Source organism: Scyliorhinus canicula, chromosome 6, assembly GCF_902713615.1.
Source record: "Scyliorhinus canicula chromosome 6, sScyCan1.1, whole genome shotgun sequence".
NCBI classification, from domain to species: Eukaryota; Metazoa; Chordata; class Chondrichthyes; order Carcharhiniformes; family Scyliorhinidae; genus Scyliorhinus; species Scyliorhinus canicula.
Window position 1 is genome coordinate 52,146,229 of NC_052151.1, and position 24,219 is coordinate 52,170,447.

General features: G+C 48.6%; 1 protein-coding gene across 5 annotated transcripts in view; it reads left to right on the forward strand.

The window, feature by feature from the left end:
* LOC119967141 (cytochrome b5 reductase 4) overlaps window positions 1-24,219 on the forward strand; it is a 251,919-nt gene that overhangs the window by 42,228 nt on the left and 185,472 nt on the right. For 4 of the 5 annotated variants that reach the window (XM_038799281.1, XM_038799278.1, XM_038799280.1 and 1 more), the window contains exons 5-6: window positions 16,886-16,936; window positions 18,951-19,002. In XM_038799281.1, coding sequence (XP_038655209.1) covers window positions 16,886-16,936; window positions 18,951-19,002 — 103 coding nt within the window. The remainder of the gene's footprint in view (window positions 1-16,885; window positions 16,937-18,950; window positions 19,003-24,219) is intronic. The other variant, XM_038799279.1, reaches the window with a different exon arrangement.

The following is a 24,219-nucleotide window of genomic DNA, read 5'->3' on the forward strand; positions in this document are numbered from 1 at the left end:
GACATTACCAGTGCGGTAGATAATGGGGAGCCAATGGATGTGGTATATCTGGATTTCCAGAAAGCCTTTGACAAGGTGCCACACAAAAGGTTGCTGCATGAGATAAAGATGCATGGCATTAAGGTAAAGTAGTAGCATGGATAGAGGATTGGTTAATTAATAGAAAGCAAAGAGTTGGGATTAATGGGTGTTTCTCTGGTTGGCAATCAGTAGCTAGTGGTGTCCCTCAGGGATCCGTGTTAGGCCCACAATTTACATAGATGATTTGGAGTTGGGGACCAAGTGCAATGTTCCAAGTTTGCAGACGACACTAAGGTGAGTGGTAAATCAAAAAGTGCAGAGGATACTGGAAATCTGCACAGGGATTTGGATAGGTTAAGTGAATGGGCTAGGGTCTGGCAGATGGAATACAATGTTGACAAATGTGAGGTTATCCATTTTGGTAGGAATAACAGCAAAAGGGATTATTACTTAAATGATAAAATATTAAAACATGCTGCTGTGCAGAGAGACCTGGGTGTGCTAGTGCATGAGTCGCAAAAAGTTGATTTACATGTGCAACAGGATGATGAAGAAGGCAAATGGAATTTTGTCCTTCATTGCTAGAGGGATGGAGTTTAGGACTAGGGAGGTTATGCTGCAATTGTATACGGTGTTAGTGAAGCCACACCTGGAGTATTGTGTTCAGTTTTGGTCTCCTTACCTGAGAAAGGATGTACTGGCGCTGGAGGGTGTGCAGAGGAGATTCACTAGGTTAATCCCAGAGTTGAAGGGGTTGGATTATGAGGAGAGGTTGAGTAGACTGGGACTGTACTCGTTGGAATGTAGAAGGATGAGGGGGGATCTTATAGAAACATATAAAATTATGAAGAGAATAGATAGGATAGATGCAGGCAGGTTGTTTCCACTGGCGGGTGAAAGCAGAACTAGGGGGCATAGCCTCAAAATAAGGAGAAGTAGATTTAGAACTGAGTTTAGGAGTAACTTCTTCACCCAACGGGTTGTGAATCTATGGAATTCCTTGCCCAGTGAAGCAGTTGAGGCTCCTTCATTAAATGTTTTTGAGACAGAGATAGATAGTTTTTTGAAGAATAAAGGGATTAAGGGTTATGGTGTTCAGGCCGGAAAGTGGAGCTGAATCCACAAAAGGTCAGCCATGATCTCATTGAATGGAGGAGCAGGCTCGAGGGGCCAGGTGGCCTACTCCTGCTCCTAGTTCTTATGTTCTTATGTTTATGTTATGCCCCCTTGTAACAGCTATATTCCCCCGAGGAAATAGTCTGTGAACGTCCACTCTATCTATCCCCCTCATCATCTTATAAACCTCTATTAAGTCGCCTCTCATCCTCCTCCACTCTAAAGAGAAAAGCCCTAGCTCCCTCAACCTTTCCTCATAAGATCTATCCTGCAAACCAGGCAGCATCCTGGTAAATCTCCTTTGCACCCTTTCCGATGCTTCCACATCCTTCCTATAGTGAGGTGAGTAGAACTGCACACAATACTCCAAATGTGGTCTCACCAGGGTCATGTACAGTTGCAGCATAACCCCGCGGCTCTTAAACTCAAGCCCCCTGTTAATAAACGCGAAGACACTCGGCCTTCTTCACGGCTCTATCCACCTGAGTGGCAACCGGCAGAGATCTGTGGACATGAACCCCAAGATCTCTCCGTTCCTCCACATTCCTCAGAACCCTGCCATTGACCCTGTAATCCACATTCAAATGTTTTCTACCAAAATTAATCACCTTGCACTTATCAGGGTTAAACTCCATCTGCCATTTTTCGGCCCAGTTCTGCATCCTGTCAATAAAAATCGCAAATAGCAGAGGACCCAGCACTGATCCCTGTGGTACACCACTGGTAACTGGTCTCCAGTCTGAAAATTTTCCATCCACCTCCGCCCTCTGTCTTCTATGTGATACGGTAGCCATGATGTGGAGATGCCGGCGTTGGACTGGGGTGAGCACAGTAAGAAGTCTTACAACACCAGGTTAAAGTCCAACAGGTTTGTTTCAAACACGAGCTTTCGGAGCACGGCTCCTTCTTCATTCACCTGAAGAAGGAGCCGTGCTCCGAAAGCTCGTGTTTGAAACAAACCTGTTGGACTTTAACCTGGTGTTGTAAGACTTCTTACTGTTCTATGTGATAGCCAGTTACTTATCCAATTGGCCAAATTTCCCTCTATCAATACCTCCTTACTTTCTTCATGAACCGACCATGGGGAACCTTATCAAACGCCTGACTAAAATTCATGTATACGACATCAACTGCTCTACCTTCATCTACACACTTAGATGCTTCCTCGAAGAATTCAGTCAAATTTGTGAGGCAAGACTTACCCTTCACGAATCCATGTTGACTAACCCGGATTAAGCTGCATCTTTCCAAATGGTCATAAATCCTATCCTTCAGGACCTTTTCCATTAACTTAGCGACCACTGAAGTGAGACTAACTGGCCTATAATTACCAGGGTCATTCCTATTCCCTTTCTTGAACAGAGGAACAACATCCGCCTCTCTCCAGTCCTCTGGCACTATCCCCGTGGACAGTGAGGATCCAAAGATCAAAACCAAAGGCTCTGCAATCTCATCCCCTGCCTCCCAAAGAATCCTTGGATATATCCCATCTGGCCCAGGGGACTTGTCGACCCTCAGGTTTTTCAAAATTGCTAATACATCCTTCCTCAGAACATCTACCTCCTCCAGCCATCCCGCCTGTATCACACACTCATCCTCAAAAACATGGCCCCTCTCCTTGGTGAACACTGAAGAAAAGTATTCATTCAACACCTCTGCTATTTCTTCTGACTCCATGCACAAGTTCCCACTACTGTCTTTGACCGGCCCTAACCTCACCCTGGTCATTCTTTTATTTCTCACACAAGAGTAAAAAGCCTTGGGGTTTTCCTTGATCCGACCCGCAAGGACTTCTCATGCCCCCTCCTAGCTCTCCTCAGCCCTTTTTTTTAGCTCATTCCTTGCTACCTTGTAACCCTCAAGCGACCCAACTGAACCTTGTTTCTCATCCTTACATACGCTTCCTTTTTCCTCTTGACAAGATATTCAAACCCTTTTGTGAACCATTGTTCCCTCACACGACCATTTCCTCCCTGCCTGACAGGGACATACCTATCAAGGACACGTAGTATTTGTGCCTTGAACAAGCTCCACTTTTCATTTGTGCCTTTCCCTGACAGTTTCTGTTCCAATCTTATGTTCCCTAATTCTTGCCTAGTCGCATCATAATTACCCCTCCCCCAATTATGAACCTTGCCCTGCCGTATGGCCTTATCCCTCTCCATTGCAATAGTGAAAGACACCGAATTGTGGTCACTATCTCCAAAGTGCTCACCCACAAACAGATCTAACACTTGGCCTGGTTCATTACCCAGTACCAAATCCAATGTGCCCCCCCCCTCTTGTCGGCCTATCCACATATTGTGTCAGTGCACAGACTGTACAAAAACTGCCCCATACGAACTGTTCGACCTATAGAGGTTCCAATCAATATTTGGAAAGTTAAAGTCACCCATGACAACTATCCTGAGACCTCCACACCTATCCATAACCTGTTTTGCAATTTCTTCCTCCATATCTCTATTACTATTTGGGGCCCATAGAAAACTCCGAACAACGTGACTGCTCCTTTCCTATTTCTAACTCCGGCCTTGTTATCTCAGTAGGCTAATCCCCTTCGAACACCCCCCCCGCCCTGGGGTTGCTGCTGCTATTGACCAAGTCACCTATCTTTGAGCCAGGAAGTCCAGAAAAGGCTGCCATCGTTTATAGAACCCTTGTATTGATCCTCTCAGGGCAAATGTGACCCTTTCCAATTTTATAAATCCCGCCATGTCACTGATCCAGGTCTCCACACTTGGGGGCCTTGCATCCTTCCACTGTTGCAGAATCCTTTGTCAGGCTACTAGGAACGCAAAGGCCAGGACACCGGCCTCTTTCGCCTCCTGCACTCCCGGCTCTACCGCAACTCCAAAAATCGCGAGTCCCCACCCTGGTTTAACCCTGGATCCAACCACCCTCGACACCGTCCCCGCCACCCCCTTCCAGAATTCTTCCAGTGCTGGGCATACCCAGAACATATGGGCGTGGTTCGCTGGACTCCCCGAACATCTGGTGCACCTGTCCTCACCCCCAAAGAACCTACTCATCCTAGTCCCGGACATGTGGGCCCGGTGCAGCACCTTAAATTGGATGAGACTAAGCCTCGCACATGAGGAGGAAGAGTTGACTCTCTCCAAGGCATCCGCCCAAGTCCCGTCCTCTATCTGCTCCCCAAGTTCCTCCTCCCATTTAGCCTTCAGCTCCTCCACTGACGACTCCTCCACCTCCTGCATTACCTTATAGATGTCAGACACCTTCCCCTCTCCGACCCACACCCCCGAAAGCACTCTGTCCATCATCCCCCGCGGCGGCAGCGGAGGGAATCCCTCTACCTGCCGCCTAGCAAGCGCCTTTACCTGCAGGTATCTGAACATGTTCCCTTGGGGAAGGCCAAATTTATCTTCCAGTTCCCGCAGGCCCGCAAACCTCTCGCCAATAAACAGGTCCCTCAATTTGCTGACGCCCGCCCTTTGCCACACCCTAAATCCCCCATCCTTGTTCCCCGGGGTGAACCGATGGTTGCCACCCACTGGAGCCTCCATCGAGCCCCCTGTTTACCCCCGATGCTGTCTCCACTGTCCCCAGATTCTTCGGGTCGCCGCCACCACCGGGCTCGTGGTAAACCTCTTAGGGGAGAGCGGCAACGGTGCCGTTACCATGGCACCCAGGCTCGTACCTCTACATGACGCCATCTCTATTCTTTTCCACGCCGCCCCTCCCCCCTCCATCACCCATTTACGCACCATTGACACATTGGCTGCCCAATAGTACCCCAGAAGGTTGGGCAGCGCCAGCCCGCCTCTATCCCTCCCTCGCTCCAGGAACACCCTCTTCACTCTCGGAGTCCCATGTGCCCACACAAAGCTCAAAATACTGCTAGTCACTCTCCTAAAGAAGGCCCTGGGGATAAAGATGGGCAGGCACTGAAAGAGAAACAAGAACCTCGGAAGCACCGTCATTTTGATGGACTGTACCCTCCCCGCCAACGATAATGGCAGCATGTCCCACCTCTTGAACTCCTCCTCCATCTGATCTACAAGTCTGGTGAAGTTATGCTTGTGAAGAGTCCCCCAGTCCCTGGCCACCTGCACCCCCAGGTACCTAAAGCTCTCCCCTGCCCGCCTAAGCGGGAGCCTACCAATTCCTTCCTCCTGGTCTCCAGGGTGCACCACAAACACCTCGCTCTTGCCTAAATTTAATTTATAACCTGAAAAGGTCCCAAACTCAGCTAGCAACTCCATCACTCCCAGCATCCCTCCCACCGGGTCCGCCACATACAGTAACAGGTCATCGGCATACAGCGACACCCTATGTTCCTCTCCACCTCGCACCAAGCCTCTCCACCTCTCTGAATCCCTCAACGCCATCGCCAGCGGCTCGATTGCCAGTGCAAACAACAAGGGGGACAGGGGGCAACCCTGCCTGGTCCCTCGGTAAAGCCGGAAGTACTCCGACCTCCTCCTATTCGTGGCCACGCACGCCATTGGGGCCTCACATAGCAGCCTTACCCATCTGATGAACCCTTCACCAAATCCAAACCTCCCCAACACCTCCCATAGGTACCCCCACTCCACTCTATCGAAGGCCTTCTCCGCATCCAGTGCCACCACTATCTCTGCCTCCCCCTCAATCGCCGGCATCATGATGACATTCAACAATCTCCGCACATTCGTGTTCAGCTGCCTTCCCTTCACGAAACCTGTCTGGTCCTCGTGCACAACCCCCGGCAGTCCTCTATCCTGGTGGCCAGGATTTTTGCCAGGACCTTAACATCCACGTTGAGGAGAGATATGGGCCTGTATGAACCACACTGCTGGAGGGCCTTGTCCCTCTTTAAAATTAACGAGATCAGCGCCCGCGACATCGTCGGGGGCAAAGTCCCCCCTTCCCACGCTTCATTGAGTGTCCGTACCAGCAAGGGGCCCACTAGGTCCACAAACTTTTTATAAAATTCCACCGGGAACCCATCCGGCCCCGGTGCCTCCCCTGACTGCATCTGCCCAATCCCCTTAACTAGCTCCTCCAGCTCAATCGGCGCACCCAACCCCTCCACCTTCTCCTCCTGCATCTTCGGGAAAGAAAGCCCATCAAGGAACCTCTCCATTCCCCTCCTCTCCCCCGTTGGCTCCGACCGGTACAGTTCCCCGTAAAAGTCCTTGAAGACCTCATTCACCTCTACCCCCTTCCGCACCACATTCCCACTCTTGTCTCTCACTCCAGCAATTTCCTTAGCCGCATCCCGCTTGCGGAGCTGATGAGCCAGCATCCTACTCGCCTTTTCACCATGTTCGTACACTGCCCCTTGTGCCTTCCTCCACTGTGCCTCCGCCTTTCTAGTGGTCAGCAAATCAAATTCAGCCTGCAGGCTGCGCCTCTCCCCCAACAGTCCCTCCTCTGGTGCCTCTGTGTACCTCCTGTCTACCACCAGCATCCTTCCCACCAGCCTATCCCTCTCACTCCTCTCGCTCCTCTCCCTGTGTGCCCGGATGGATATCAGTTCCCCACGAATCACTGCCTTCAGGGCTTCCCAGACCATCCCCACCTGAACCTCCCCCGTATCATTCACCTCGAGGTACCCCTCAATACTTGCCCGGACCCTCCTACACACCTCCTCCTCCGCCAACAACCCCACATCCAACCGCCACAACGGACGTTGGTCCCGTACCTCCCCCATCTCCAACTCTATCCAATGCGGAGCGTGGTCGGAGATTGCAATGGCCGAATACTCGGCCTCCTCCACTCTCGGAATCAGTCCCCTACTCACCACGAAGAAATCTATCCGAGAGTAGACCCTATGTACGTGGGAGAAGAAAGAGTACTCGCGTGCCCTCAGCCTCACAAACCTCCATGAATCCACCCCACCCATCTGATCCATAAACCCTCTCAGTACCTTGGCCGCCACCGGCCTCCTACCCGTCCTAGAGCTGGACCGATCCAGTGAAGGATCTAACACCGTATTAAAGTCCCCCCCCCCCATGATCAGACCTCCCGCCTCCAGATCCGGGACCCGTCCCAACACACGCCTCATAAAGCCTGCATCGTCCCAATTTGGGGCATACACACTAGCCAGTACCACCTTCTCTCCTTGTAGCCTGCCCCTAACCATAACATACCCACCCCCCTTATCCGCCACCACCTCCGATGCCTCAAACAACACATTTTTCCCCACCAGAATCGCCACTCCTCGGTTCTTCACATCCAACACAGAGTGGAAAACCTGCCCCACCCATCCCTTCCTCAGGCGGACCTGGTCCGCCACCTTCAGGTGGGTCTCCTGAAGCATTGCCACATCTGCCTTTAGCCCCTTCAGGTGAGCCAGTACCCTCGACCGCTTCACCGGCCCATTCAACCCTCTCGCATTCCAGGTGACCAACCGGATCAGAGGGCATCCCGCTCCCCTCCCCCGTCGACTAGCCATAGCCCGTCGACTGCCCGCCCCAGGCCAGCACCCCCTGCCCGACCCAGTCCCCACAGCGACAACACCTCTCCTCTGTCCCCCCAGCCCCCACCAGCTCCTTCCTGACCCTACCAGCAGCAACCCGGTATTCCCCTTTCCCCCCCTCCCTTCCCCCCCAGGCTAGGAACCCTCCCAGCCGCGAACTGTCCTCCATTGTACTTCCGTGGGTCAGTTAACTTCTGCTGACTCCGGAAACTCCCGCCAATAACCCGACCCCTCCCAAAGTGGGATCATCCCCAAATCTATCCCTCCTCCAGGCACCGCTCCAGCGCGGGGAAGAACCAGTTAAGGCCCCGCCTCCCCCATCACCGTCTCCGCCCCCCAGCCCCGCAGCGCGGGAAACCAGAGGAAAGCCCGTGCTTTTGCACTGCCCCACCACACCCTTCTGACGCAGCTACCAAATACCAGCCCCACTCCATACCCCCAACCCGACATAGAATACAACAAACCCCCCCGACCCTCCCCGCAAGATACACAACTCAACCAATGCCCCACAGCAGAAAAAAACATAGCAGAACAACACCCCCATAAATAACCATATCAAAATGGCACAAGTACAAAAAAAAAGAACATAGCAACAGCAGAATCCAGCGCTAAGATATTACAACCGACCCCGCAACCCCAAACCCCTAGTTCAAGTCCAGTTTCTCCGTCCGCACGAAGGCCCACGCCTCCTCCGGGGAATCAAAATAATAATGCCGGTCCGAATAAGTTACCCACAGGCGCGCGGGCTGCAACATTCCGAACTTTATCTTTTGCCTGTAAAGCACCTCCTTCGTCCGATTAAATCCGGACCGCCGCTTAGCCTCCTCCGCACTCCAATCCTGGTAGATCCGTACTACCCCATTCTCCCACTTGCTGCTCTTCACCTTCTTGGCCCAGCGCAGCACACACTCCCGATCACTGAACCGGTGGAACCTCACCAGCACCGCACGCGGGGGTTCATTGTCCTTAGGCCTCCTGGCCAGTACCCTGTGCGCTCCCTCCTGCTCCAAGGGCAGATGGAAAGACCCGGCCCCCACTAGCGAGTTCAGCATTATAGCCACATAGGTTGTCAGGTCCTACCCCTCCAGCCCCTCCGCAAGGCCCAAGATCCGCAGGTTTTTCCGCCTCATGCGGTGATCAAGCTCCTCAAAGCGTTCCTGCCACTTCTTGTGGAATGCCTCGTGCCCCTCCACCTTACTCACGAGGACCACGGCCTCCTCCTCTCGTTCAGTGGCCTGCGTCTGCAACGCCTTGATGGCAGCACCCTGGGTGGTCTGAATCTCCGACAGCCTTCTGTTTGTTTCCTGCAGAGAGCTCAGTACCTCAGCCTTGAAGTCTGTGAAGCAGCGCAGGAGAGCAGCTAGTTGCTCCTGGGCCCACTGTTTCCACTCCTCTGGAGCTCTGCCGGCGGCCATCTTGGATCCCTTCCCCCGTTTTTTCTGGGGAGCTGCTGCTGCTTTTTCCCCCTTTCCACTCCGAGTTCGAGTCATGGACTGCGGGGAAAGTCGTTCAGCACACCTTCCCCCTTCCGGGAGACGTCGAAAAAGTTCCGTTTTGGGCTCTAAAAAGAGCCGAAAAGTCAGTTTAAAACGGGAGCTCCCACATGTGTGGCTTCCTACTTCATCACAGCCACCGGAACCTTTAAACTATCCTTGATTAACAATGCTACTCCTCCACCTTTTTTTACCACCTTCCCTACTCTTACTGAAACATCTATACCCCGGAACTTCCAACAACCATTCTTGTCCCTGTTCTAACCATGTCTCCGTAATGGCCACAGCATCGTAGTCCCAAGTACCAATCCACGCTGCAAGTTCACCTACCTTATTCCGGATGCTCCTTGCATTGAAGTAGCCACACTTCAACCCACACTCCTGCGACCTCGACACCCTCCTTAGTACCTCACGACTCTCAGCACTGGCTTCTGGACTACAGCTCGTTTTCCCATCCCCCTGACAAATTAGTTTAAACCCCCCCTGATGAGCTGTAACAAATTTCCCTCCCAGGATATTGGTGCCCCTCTGGTTCAGGTGCAAACCATCCTGTCTGTACAGGTCCCACCTTCCCCAGAATGTGTTCCAATTATCCACGTAACTGAAATCCTCTCTCCTACATCATTCCTGCAGCCACGTGTTTATCTGCACTCTCTCCCTGTTCCTCACCTCGCTAGCACGTGGAACCGGCAACAAACCAGAGATGACAACATGGTTTGTCCTGGCTCTCAACTTCCACCCTAGCTCCCTAAATTCCTGTTTTAAATCCCCGTCCCTTCTCTTACCTATGTCGTTGGTACCGATGTGTCCCACGACTTTTGACTGTTCCCCCTCCTCCTTAAGGATTCTGAAAACACGGTCTGAGACGACACGGACCTTGGCACCCGGGAGGCAACATACCATCCGTGAGTCTCTTTCATTGCCACAGAACCGTCTATCTATCCCTCTAACTTTGGAGAGGGTGCTGTGGACTGGAGGGCATGTCTTATGAAGAAAGGTTGAGGGAGCTACGGTTTTCTAACTGGAGCGAAGAAGGAAGAGAGGTAACCTGATAGAGGTGTACAAGGTGATGAGAGGAATGGATAGAGTGGATGGCCAGAGACTTTTCCCCAGGGCAGAAATGGCTGTCACGAGGGGACATAATTTTAAGGTGTTTGGAGGAAGGTATAGGGGACATGTCAGAGGTAGGTTCTTTACACAGAGAGTGGTGGGTGCATGGAATGCACTGGCAGCGGAGGTGGTGGAGCCAGAGTCATTGGGACATTTAAGTGACCCTTGGTCAGACACATGGACAGCTGTAAATTGAAGGGGTGTAGGTTACGCTGTTCTTAGATTTGGATAAATGGTCGGCACAACATCGTGGGCCGAAGGGCCTGCACTGTTCTATGTTCTATAACAAGTGCCAGGCAATGACCATCTCCTTCAAGAGAGGATAGAACCATCGCCCCTTGACATTCAGTGGCATTACTATTGCTGAATCCCCCACAATCAACATCCTGGGAGTTACCATTGATCAGAAACTGAACTGGGCTAGCCATATTAATACTGTGGCTGTCACAGCAGGTCAAAGGCTAAGAATCCTACGTCAAGTAACTCGCTTCTTGACTCCCCAAAGCCAGTTTTGAATCATAGAATCATAGAATATACAGTGCAGAAGGAGGCCATTCAGCCCATCGAGTCTGCGCCAGCCCTTACAAAGAGCAACCCACTCAAGCCCACGTATCTACCCTATCCCCGCAATCCAGCAACCCCAATTAACCTTTTTAGACACTAAGAGCAATTTAGCATGGCCAATCCACCTAACCCGCACATCTTTGGACTGTGGGAGGAAACCGGAGCACACGGAGGGAACCCACGCACACACAGGGAGAACGTGCAGACTCCGCACAGACAGTGACCCAGTTGGGAATCGAACCTGGGACCCTGGAGCTGTGAAACAATTGTGCTAACCACTATGCTACCATGCTGCCCTGTTCATCATCTACAAGGCAGAAGTCAGGAGTGGAATGGAATAATCTCCACCTGCCTGGATGAGTGCAGCTCCAACAACACTCAAGAAGCTCGACACCATCTAGGACAACGGACCCACTTGATTGCTCACCCTTCCACAAACATTCAATGCCTCCTCCACTGACGAACAGTGGCAGGCATGTGTTTCATCACGATGCACTGCAAGAGCTTGCCAAGGTCCATAAGACAACACCTTCCAAACCCACGACCACGACCATCTGGAAGGACAAGAGCAGCAGATACCTGGGAACCGCACCACCTGGAGGTTCCCCTCCATATCACTCACTCCCCTGATTTGGAAATATAACGCCACTCCTTCATTGTCGCTGGGTCAAAATCCTGGAACTCCCTCCCTAACAGCATAGTGGGTGTGTCCACACCTGAGGGATTGCAGCAGTGCAAGGCAACCCCCCTCCACCTTCTGAAGGACAACTAGGGATGGACAATAAATGCTGGTCTAACTAGCTACACCCACATCCTTTAAATGAATTTTTCGAAATGCTGCATTCCCCCATTTTGATTAAATGCCAAAGAACTGGTATGGGACATAAACCAAAACCTCTGACTCAGAGACGACAAAGACCCATTAACACCTCTGCTCACAACAAAGAATAAATCAGGATGTTGACCCTTTTTATTCTTTCAGTTGATTCAAGTGGAAATGGAATCAGGAGACAATGTCGCTTTAACTGAGGAGGAAACATGAGCACTTGAATGGGACTTTTCATCACTGTTGAAGCTTAGATCTTTATACTGTGAAAGGACTAATCAAAGGTTCTGTGCTGCATCTTTTCCTTCTATTAATATTCAGCAGACATCCTATTGCTGCAGAAACTGGTGGCCTGGTTATGTGCACAGCTACCTTTTTTGCATAAACAGTGGTAATAAATATGCAGTTTTCTGGACATATTAGTGTTGTTGTTCATTAACGTTAGCATTTTGTAAACTTTCTACATGCTTGCTCTCTGTATGACAACTGTTACTTCTTTCACCATATTTAATAGTATTCTCAATCTTTTGGGCAAACGTCACTTCCCCGCTTTCGTCTATCCCCCATAGTAATTAGGGATGTCTCCAACATTGAACTTATGTAACTGCCGTTATTTCAGTGAGTACATCATAGACATAGAATTTACAGTGCGGAAAGGGGCCATTCGGCCCATTGAGTCTGCACCGGCCCATGGAAAGATCATCTAACCTAAGCGCACACCTTCATCCTATCCCCGTAACCCAATCTAACCTTTGTGGACACCAAGGGCCAATCCACCTAACCCGCACATCTTTGGACTCTGGGAGGAAACCGGAGCACCCGGATGAAACCCACACAGACACGGGGAGAAAGTGCAGACTCCGCACAGACAGTGATCCAAGCCGGGAATCGAACCTGAAACCCTGGAGCTGTGAAGCAACTGTCCTATCCACTGTGCTGCCGTGCCACCAAGGACGGAAAACTACGAAAACATATCATAGTATGTTTTTGGGAACATACAGGTATCTTCCAGTCTATCTTCTCCTGTATTCCAAGATGAGAAAGATTACAATTTTTGGATACAAATAATATATTTTTAAAATATTTTTATTCAAAGCTTTTTACATATACACTCAAATAATATTTCTAATGACATTTCCCTGGGTTAAACTTTGCAATAGGGATGCAAAATGCGAGCTGTTTTTGGGGCGGGGGTGGGAGTAGATTTCTGCTTTTAGTTGTATGGATGGGTGGTGATGCCTTCTAGGGAAAGGTGTACAGTCTGCCTTCCATTCACTAATTTTAAAGATCTGAATCATGCTGTGTCTCATCTGTTTTCCTGACCCAACTCCCCTCCTACTTTAGTATCAATCTGAGCTCATTGTCCGACTATAATTCAGCTGTTAGAATGCTGTAGCTGTGCCTAAACACATTAATTCCTTTGCATTACAAGCATTACGTTTTTTTGAAACACGTCATTGACTACTGTCTCATTTAGTTAATGAAGTTTACTGTGATAACGAGTTTGATGCAATTTAACCTGTCAGACACCTAAGAAATTGAAGGCACTGAAAACCGAGCAGTGTGTCTTTTCTGGTGCTGGACTTCATTGTGGCAACAATGAATGATTGTGATTGACAGCGTGGCATTTACCATTGGCATTTTGGCAGCAGCACTTTTTCATTGCCGAAATATGGAGATGATCTTACACTGAGGAAAGCAGATTGAAAAGATAATGAGCATTGCATTAATGTTGTGTGTGCAACTGCTTGGATGTCTTGTTCAAGCCACCCGAGTACCCAGATGTGTACAAGCAGAATCTATGTTGCAATATAAACTCAGATTCAACAACAAGAATCTGTTTCAGTGGGTATATTTTCTATTGCATAATTGAATGATCTTTCTATAAAGCGGTAGGTTTGCAGTTATATAACTGAATTCCATAACATGGAAACAGACCATTTGGCCTATCAAGTCTGTGCTGGTAATTTCTGTGAACTTGCACTCACCATATCTATTCATTCAATCTAGTTGATTGCTTTATAATTTAGTGATTAGTACATTATGTTGTGTTATTGCGATTGATTCACAACCAGTAATAGCAACTTGCATTTATATAGGAGTGTCCACAGGAGTGTACCAAACAAAATTCGACACCAAGCTTCATGAGGACATATTTGAACATAAGCTTGAATGAAGTCAGTATTAATCATACAATCATAGAACCTCTACAGTGCAGAAGGAAGCCATTCGGCCAATCGAGACTGCACCGACTCTCTGAAAGAGCGCTCTACCTTGGCCCATTCACTGTGACCCCATAACCCCACCTAACCTGCACATCCCCGGACACAAAAGGGTAATTTAGCATGGCCAATCTACCGAACCTGCATATCTTTGGACTGTGGGAGGAAACCGGAGCACCCAGAGGAAACCCATTCAGACACGGGGAGAAAGTGCAAAGTCCACACAGCCAATCACTTAAGGTCAGAATTAAACCGAGGTCTCCAGCACTGTGTGAAGTGCCACTGCTAACCACTGTGTCAACATGCTGTTTTTAAATTAAGGAGTGCCTTACAGGAGGATAGAAAGACTCCGAGGTTTAGTGAGAAAACTCCGAACTGAAGGCTTTGATATCTGAAGGCATGAGTATCTTTGCTCCACTGAATAAAATCAGGAATACAGAAGGGGCCAGAATTGGCCCTGTGGGGGAGGGGATTGGAGGAAAAAACGGTGTGAATTGTTGAATTCAATGCTAAATCCAAAAGGCTGTCAAGTGCGCCATCGGAAGCTGAAATCTGCGGGTCCTAGTGCATTAATCGCAAAAGGCAAGTCCAGCAAGTAATTAGCATGTTATTGCTTATTGTGAGAATAATTGAAAAGTAGGGACGTTATGCTTCAGTTCTACTGAAGGAGACCACATTTGGTGTATTATATATGGCATTAGACTCCTTTTTCAAGGTTTGGAGATGTCGGCATTGGATTGGGGTGGGTACAGTAAGAAGTCTTACAACACCAGGTTAAAGTCCAACAGGTTTACTTGGAATCACGAGCTTTCGGAGAACAGCTCCTTCATCGGGTGAGTGAAGAGGTAGGTTACACAAAAACAGCATATATAGACAAAGTCAATGATGCAAGATGATACTTTGAATGAAAGTCTTTGCAGGTAATTAAGTCTTTACAGGTCCAGATAGTGCAACTGGAGAGATGGATAATCGCAGGTTAAAGAGGTGTGAATTGTCTCAAGCCAGGACAGTTGGTAGGATTTTGCAACCCAGGCCAGATGGTCGGAGGTTAAATGTAATCCAAGGTCCTGTTTGAATCCGTACTCATGCGTGCGGCACTTGGCTGTCAGTTTCTGTTTGGTAATTCTGCATTGTCGTGCGTCCTGAAGGCCGCCTTGGAGAACGCTTACCCGAAGATCAGAGGCTGAATGCTCTTGATTGCTGAAGTGTTCCCCGACTGGAAGGGAACATTCCTGCCTGGTGATCATTTTCTTTGCTGAATTAAAGACCATCCCTGGTCGCAGCATGGTAGTCACTGGCAAGATGTAACCAATAGATTTATGGTTATTGTTTGAAAAATTGAGGAGCCTCAGCAGAGTTTAGGATTATGGGGGAAACAGATGCTTTTGGGCTTCCAGTCCTTGAGGGACCAAGTGCTTACTGTTAATGTGCTGAAGTATATGATTGTTCTTTGTACAGAGAACAAAGAAAAGTACAGCACATGAACAAGTCCTTCGATCCTCTAAGCCTGTGCCGACCATGCTACCCGCCTAACCTAAAACCTTCTACAATTCCGGGGCCCATATCCCCTATTCCCATTCTATTCATGTATTTGTCAAGGTGTCCCTTAAATGCCACTATCAAACCTGCTTCCACCACCCCCTCCGGCAGTGACTTCCAGGCACCCACTATTCTCTGTGTGAAAAAACTTCCCTCACACATAGAACATAGAACAGTACAGCACAGAACAGGCCCTTCGGCCCTCGATGTTGTGCCGAGCAATGATCACCCCACTTAAACCCACGTAACCCGTAACCCAACAATCCCCCCATTAACCTTACACTACGACATCTCCTCTAAAGTTTGCCCCTCGCACCTTAAATCTATGTTCTCTAGTAATTGACTATTCCACCCTGGGAAAAAACTTCTGACTATCCACTCTGTCCATGCCCCTCATAATTTTGTAGTGTTTCATTATCTTTCTTCTATTTTAAATGTTATTGTTGTTTCATGAAAGCGAGGTTTCCCGCTGTTTCCGCAGACATTTCTCACTAATATCCAAAACAAAAAAATACACCGCACAAAACCAGTGTTTCTGATTGGAACACCCTCGCATGTAACATCAGCGGGGTTTTGTAACAGATGCCATAGAACTAGTTGCAATTGTGCCACAAAGGTTTCAGTGGCAGGCCGTGTTTCTCACCACGTAACGTCGGGGATATATTATGCATATTTTTGAATGTTATTAAAATTCATTAAAGGGGCTCCTTGCCAGGATTCTCTGCCCACACGCTCAATCAGGCCTGCAGCCTGACATCTTTCACAGCGCGACATAAGTGTTGCGGGCATGGTGAGCTGCACTTTGCCGGGCGCCCACGGCTCATTTGCCTCCTTAGAGGAGTGCTCCTGGCATCAGAAAATCTTTGTCAGACTCAGCTGCCAACGGCACTCGCTCTTTTTGGGGCGGGGTGTGGCGGAGGAGAGCGGTGGTAGAGAAGGGGTGAAGCAGCAGTAAGGCAGGGTTGGCTTGGAGTCGGCCCGCAGCAGAGGTCCCGAATTCGGGAATGTGGCATTCAGGCAGCAAATCGGAGGCTGCCCGCCAGCATTTTGGTGTATTTCCCATGGATGAATATTTAATGAGCTCTGCTGCACGCCATGAGGTGCAAAAACCTGCCATTGCGGCCGATGGGAAACCTGCTGTTTCACGCTCACCATGACATTTAGTCTGCAAACTGCAAAATTCCACCCTATATTTTTCATGCCCTTTCAGTCACTCGACAAACATACAACGGAATAGAACGTGACCAACGGGTACACCAAGAATGCTCGCTCAGTCACGTTGCAACTGGACAGTACGATTGGCAACACTCCCACCCACCTGCAGCCACGTGATCTCCTGGATACAACAAAAAAAGACAGAAAAAGAAAAAACTCTTGGCCAATTTGAAGGAAAAATATAATTCTGGGAAATCCCTTCATTTATACCGTTGGCAGGGTAGATCACGTTACAGACACTGTTTTGAGAATTAATAATAATTTGTATCGTGCAGCAGTAATATACACTGTGCATTTTCTGTTTGTGTTCCATTGCTTGTGAATCTTTGATTTATTTTATCTTTTTTCCCCACAGCTTTTGCGAATCAGTCAGGTTTAAAACTGCCAAAGCAGACACCACTAAATGGTATGTGGAAAAAGAACCTGGTAACAGACACAATAATCATCAATTCACCATTTTCTTTGTGCCTAAATCCTGTTTTGGGACTTGATGTTGTTGCCCCAATCACCAGTTCTGATAACTGAAGGCAGGTTCTGCATTCTGAGTGTAGTTTCCCAGAATTCTTCTTTCTTTTTAGCCTGGCCAATCCACCTACTCTGCACATCTTTGGGTTGTGGGGTTGAAACCCACGCAGACACGGGGAGAATGTGCAAACTCCACACAGACCGGCTCCTCGGCACTGTGAGGCAGCAGTACTAACCACCGTGCCGCACACCCATTTCGCGAGATCTAATGGGATTTTTGCGACGTTGTGATCTGAATCCCGCTCACAATGGACGGGACCTAAATTTGCAAATTTAAGTTTGCAGTTAGGACTCTGGCTTTTTATATTTGGTAAATCCCACCAAGTGGATCCTGGAAATCTGAAATAAAACAGAAAATTCCAGAAACACTCAGCCAACATCTATGGCGACAGAAATTGAGTTAATGTTTCAGGTTGACGGCCTTTCATCAGAACTTGCAGCGCTTCCACCAGTTAAGATTAAAGGCCATTGTCCTGAAGTATTGGGGGATATTTTTAGCCCCAATAAATGGATGAGCTTGGGAGATGAACAAATTCGTAACATCTGAAACAGGGACCTAATCTGCCCACTTCATTCAGCTCATAGGGAAAGAAGGGGTGACCAAAATCTTTTAAGGGGACAATGAAACTTTGTTTAGTATTTCTGCTTTTAACCCATACTGGGGGTAGAGGTGGAGAGGGTTCAAAGGCCTCAAGAAGCCTGGTAAGTAAAAGTAGACAAAACGGACTTGATCCATAAAGGAGGAGCAGTTTTCCAGCCACAAACTTTCCACACTCCCAACCATCATCTCTTCCCCGCTCTGAGCATCGTCTCTTCCCCCTGCCCCCTTCTGCCCTCCCAACCCTGCTCAGTCTCAAACTGATGTGGTTGACGTTTAAATGACCACCACGCCACTCAGTTTGGGGCAGCACGGTAGCATTGTGGATAGCACAATCGCTTCACAGCTCCAGGGTCCCAGGTTCGATTCCGGCTTGGTCACTGTCTGTGCGGAGTCTGCACATCCTCCCTGTGTGTGCGTGGGTTTCCTCTGGGTGCTCCAGTTTCCTCCCACAGTCACAAAGATGTGCAGGTTAGGTGGATTGGCCATGATAAATTGCCCTTAGTGTCCAAAATTGCCCATAGTGTCCAAAATTGCCCTTAGTGTTGGGTAGGTTACTGGGTTATGGGGATAGGGTGGATGTATTGACCTTGGGTAGGGTGCTCTTTCCAAGAGCCGGTGCAGACTCGATGGGCCGAATGGCCTCCTTCTGCACTGTAAATTCTATGATAATCTATGATAATCAGTTGGATAAAAATTGCAAGTTTTCACCACATGGATTGTAGCGATTCAAGGTGATAGTTCACTACCAACTTCTCAATGGCAATTGTGGACAGGAAATAAATGCTGGCCTCGCTAGTGGCATCCAGATCTTGTGAATGTATTTTTAAAATCCTCCAAATTTTGGAGTCATCTCTGGGCCCTATGACAACGACCTCTGCTATTTGACAAGGTTGCCATATAGGTTGTTAACTGTAGTACCAGTATATGCACAAGTAGATCTCAGAGCAGTTTTAGTAATTAGCGTTTCTCTGTCTTTGCCTAAGCCATTGGCTACTTTACATAACTGCAAATGTACTGTCTAGCCTTTTACGGTTAATGGTTGGCGTAACCTTGTGGAGAATCTATAGTTGACCCTTGCAAAAGCACATTCAGCAACCAATCTTGTACTCATGAGGTGATCTGTAATGTCAAGGAAAATGGCATCGGAGGAATTCAGGAAAACTGTCTCTGTTTTAGAATTGACAGGCATTGCGATCTCTTAGCATCTGAACAGAATGTGCACTTAAGATAATCTTTTAACAGCTCTTTGCTTTATATGGATCATATATTGTCATCTTAAATGTTTTTTTTACAGGCACAAGTGTTCCAGATGGGTTTGAGAAACAATCCAAAGATATTTCCTTCAGGTAAGTGCTATACTTGTTTTGTTTGTGACTTAACTGGTACTAAGACTTGGCTGTTTTGTAGCTTAAGTGACCTGCTATACCTATGCCTGTAGTTTCACTCTTTTACATCCACAGCACTTAAAGACCTTTGCTGAAAAGTGATTGTGATTAGTGGATGAACAAATGAACAGAATAAAATATTTGGCATTCTTTGGCAACTGAACAAAGGCATTAATCTGTATAGTCTAAATGGCTTAATTACTCTGTTCAAATAGCTAACACAATGTTGTACTAATGATTAAACCAGGGCAGGAGACCATTTTTTAAAAAACATTTTATTGAAAGCAGGAGACCGTTTGATCTATCACACACATGCTTGCTCTCTGGGCGGGCTGTCCAATTTGGATTATTATTCTGTTCTTTCCACCATGTCTTTTCTTCGAATAAAAAAAGCAAATACTTATTCCCACAAATTTTCAATGCTGCTATTGATTGCGAATCCACTGCAGTTTCTGGTATCCCTGTGCCTAAAAAACCTTTGAAGTTTTGTTAATCTTAAATTTATGCCCTTAAATTCCTGGTTCACTGACCAGCGGAAATCATTTTTCCTGATTTTTTTTTGCCATTGAAAGTTTCAATCCCTGTATCTTTTTCTGCCTTCCCCTTATTTTCTCTTGTCTGTCTCCAGAACTGGAGTTTCTCACCGCTGTATCATCATTGTGAATCTTTGATGTGCCTTTCCAGACCTTTGACATCCTTCCGAAATGAAGGTGTCTAATTTTGGGCAAAGTTTTCTTATTGTAGCCTAACCAGTGGCAAGATCAGTTTTTTTTTATTGATCTGCCAATATTGTCAACAGTGATTTCAGTAGTTTTCACAGCTCATGTCCTTGACAACTAGAAGCCTTGTGGAAATTGTAACAGGAAATGTACATATCATTTAGTGTTAATACTGCAATGTTGAAAGCTGTACAATAAAACGTAGAAATTTAACTACAGTTTCACATTGTCGTAAATTTTTAAAGGAGCAAGAAACGCAACACTACATCTGGTATCAGATATTTGATGAGGAAATAGTGAGTAGTGGAGTTTTCATATTCGACAGCTGATAAAAGATCAAAATTTCTGGATAAAAGGGGCGGGATTCTCCAACCCCACACCGGGTGGGAGAATCGCCGGGGGTTGGTGTGAATACAGCCCCCGCCGTCCTCCCAATTCACCCGCCCCCCCCAAAACCCGGCCCGGCGTGAGTTGCACCGCCCGCCTCGGAGAATGGCAGGGTCCAGTGCGTCTCAATGGGCGCTGGGGCTGCCCGAATTCTCCGGCTTGCGATGGGCCGAAGTCCCGCCCGCCTGTAGCCAGTCCCGCCGGCGGAAATCCGAGTAGGTCCCTTACCGGCGGGACCTGGTGGCGTGGGCGGGCTCCAGGGTTCCTGGGGGGTCGCAGGGGGGGATCTTGCCCCGGGAGGTGCCCCCAAGGTGGCCTGGCCTGCAGTCAGGGCCCACCGATCCGCGGGCGGGCCTGTGCCATGGGGGCACACTATTCCTTCCACATCAGCCGTTGTCGTCCTCTGCGATGGCCGATGTGGAAGTGAATCCCTGTGCGCATGCGAGGGGATGATGCCAGCACGTGCTGGCACTCCCGCGCATGTGCCGACTCGCGCCGGCCGGCGGAGGCCCTTCGGTGCCAGTTGGTATGGCGCCAGACCCCTATCCCGCCGGCCAGCGGGGCGCCAACTACTCAGGGTGGGCCTAGCCCCTGAAGGTGCGGAGGACTCCGCTCCTTTGGGGTGGCCCGACGCCGGAGTGGTTCACGCCACTCCGTCCCGCCGGGACCCCCCGCCCCGCTGGGTACAGGAGAATCCCGCCCATGGTTCTGTGAGCGGGAAGGGCTGGAAAATTCAGCCCATTGTCTACCACAGCCCATCTCAGTAGGATTCCCATTGTATGGTTCCATTCTTTCAACAAAGCCAGCGGTGGCTTTTCCAAGTATGACATCCGCTCTACTAGTCTACGGAATCTCTTGATTTCATCTCCATCTCTGTGTTTTCAGACTGCCTGCTTTGTAGTGCTTAATGGGTGAGCTGAATATCTCATAATTAAACATGGTTTTCCAATCCCCATCTGCAAACTTATCTTTGATTCTGGCCTCTCCTCTTCTACTCAGGCTGAATGAGACGAGGCTTTTTCTTATGACCCAGACCCAAGCTTCAAACTCCAGATTCTATTCATTCTCAAAATTGTTTACTTCTCCATCAACAAAGCTACTAATTTCTGCACCTATCCTGGGCTGAATTTTCAGGCTTCCCTTTAGTTGGAAACAGATGAGGAGAGGGGTGGGGAATGGGTGACTTGAAAACGCCATAATTGACTGGCATGTTAGTTCAGAATGTCATCTGCAATGTTAAATAGGGCAGGGGAAGGCGGGCAGGGACCCAACTTGGGGGCAGCATGGCAGCACAGTGGTTAGCCCAGTTGCCTCACAGCGCCAGAGTCCCAGGTTCGATTCCCGGCTTGGGTCACTTTCTGTGCGGAGTCTGCACGTTCTCCCTGTACCTACGTGGGTTTCCTCCGGGTGCTCCGGTTTCCTCCCACAGTCCAAAGGTGTGCTTGTTAGGTGGATTGGCCATTCTAAATTGCCCTTAGTGTCCAAAAAGGTTAAGTGGGGGTTACTGGGTTACGGGGATAGGGTAGATACATGGGCTTGAGTAGGGTGCTCTTTGTAAGGGCCGGTGCAGACTCGATGGGCCGAATGGCCTCCTTCTGCACTGTAAATTCTATGATATTTCCTCGCTATTGAGTCTAATTAAAGTATTTTAAAAGCTTGTTAAGATCTTATTGGAGCTGTAGGATGGAATTTTTTTATGTGGGCCGAGGTTTCAGGAGGTGTCTGTTGCAGATCAATTAAAGGGCGGTGGATAAGGAGTGAAGAATCATTCACGGCTGCCCCTAGATGTCCCTGCTGCATGATGAGGTCGTCTCCTCCTTTCCTTCAAAGCCTCTGATATTCAGTCCAGGTTGGCATTGCTAAAGCGAGGGGAACACTATGTAGGCGCCATGTCTTTGTTTCTCCTGTGACGTTGCGCATCTCTCTGGTGCTGAGGAAGGCTTTAGCATAATCAGCAGTTTTCTCTCTTAAGACAACTAGCAGGCTCAATATTGGCTATCGTGCTGAGTCTAAGTAAGTCCCATACTTTATCTGACCTGCCTCCTGTCTTGCCCCCATTGACTTGGATAGGAAACGGTCCGGATCGCAATCGAAGTCTTTATTTAATCGGTTTTGCATGGTAAGCTGGTGTCTGACCCAAATCAAATTCCATTCCTGTTTCCTCCTTGGTGAAATTTTAACCTCCTTATCTCCACGTCGTTAATACCCGAAGCCTTTCATTTATCATCTCTCGATCCAATACTGTTGGCGGCTTTCTGATCCCATCCTCCATAAACTCAGAGTTCACCTTAACAAAATTCTTTGAGATGTGGGCATTGGTGCCAAGGCCAAAATTTGTTGCCATCCTGAATTAACCCCTACCTCGCATGGCAGTTACCTGGAGTCACGTGTAGGCCAGACCAGGTAAAGTTGGCAGATTTCCTCCCTACAGGCCATTAGTGAAGCAGGTGGGTTTTTACAACAACCAGTGATAGCTTTATGGTCACCATTACAGTAACAAGCTTTACATTCCAGCATTTTAAATAATTAATTACATTTGAATTCCACCAACTGCTGTGGTGGGATTTGAACCCATGTCCCCAGAGCATTATTTTGGCTTACCAGTCCAGCTACATTGCCACAACATCGCCACCTCATCAGAACCCACTTCTGTCAATTGCATTCTGAGACCCAGGAAGTTAGGAACAGGCCATTTAACATTTCAAGTCTCTCCTGAAATTCAGTGAGATCTTGGTGATCTGTGATTTAACTTCACATACCCGTCTTTGACCCACATCCCTTCATATTTTTGGTTTACAAAAGTCTATCAGGTTCAAAATTAACAATTGATCTAGCATCAGCTGCGGTTTGCAGAAGAGAGTTTCAAACTTCTAACATGTTTTGTGTGTTGCTGAGTTTCCTTTTTAAAAAAAAAAGTATTTTTATTCACATTTCTATCATTTTAACATTCAAGACACCTGACATTACAAAACCAAAACACAGCCCCAAACCTGCCACCCCAACACCCTAACCCCACCTCATCTCCTTCCCTCTCCACCCTCCCAGGAGTCTACGGTAACCAGCTTTTTGAGATGTAGTATAAACAAGCCCCAACTCTTGTGGACCCCTTACTCGCCCCCCTCAAAGCAAATTTCCAAGTACAAGAACTCCATTAATTCCCCCAGCCACACCAAAGCACAAGGTGGAGAAACTGACCTCCACCCCCACAGGACCTGGCTGCGAGCGATCAATGAAGCGAATGCTAAAACATCTGGCCCGTTCCCATCTGCAGCTCCGGCACGTCCGACACCCCGAATATGGCCCCAAGGGCACTGGGCTCTAAATCCACATGCAAGATCACCAACTGGTGCTAAAGAATGACCTCCAAAATTTCTCCAACTTTGGGCAGGAGCAGAACATGTGTACATGATTAGTTCGGCCCCTCCCACACCGCTCACAAATATTCTCCACCCTCGCAAATATCCTCCACCCTCTCAAGTAACTGGTTCACCTTCGACTTCATCAGCGCACTCAGTGCACTCTGTGCACTACCTTTAGATGTATAAACCCCAGCCTCGTGTATGAGATTGAGGCATTCACCCTCCGCAGCACCATCTCCAGTGCTACCCCAGCTCCTCCTCCCACTCAGTCATAACCCCCTCCAGAGACACCCTATCCGCCTCCAAAATCCCATCGCCGAGATGACCCCTCCCACCCCATCACTGACAACACCTCCTCCAGCAACGAGGAAGGCGGAAAAGTCTTTCTCGTGAAATCCCGCACCTGGAAGTACCTGAAAAACACCCTTCCTGGGATCCCAAAATTCTCCCTCATTTCCTCCAAACTTGCAAGCCGCCCTTTTAAAAATAAGTCCTTCATTTCCCTCACGCCTCGCTCCTCCCATCCCCAAAACCTCGCATCCATCCTCGTTAGCTCAAACCCATGGTTCCGTTGGATAAGCATCAACTTCGGCCATGCAGTGCTGCTGAAATTGAATCCACATTTTCAGCGTGGCATCCATCACTGGACTCCCCAAGTACTTCCCTGGGGCAAAAAGGGAGCAGCACCTTTACCAGCGCCCGCAACCCCAACC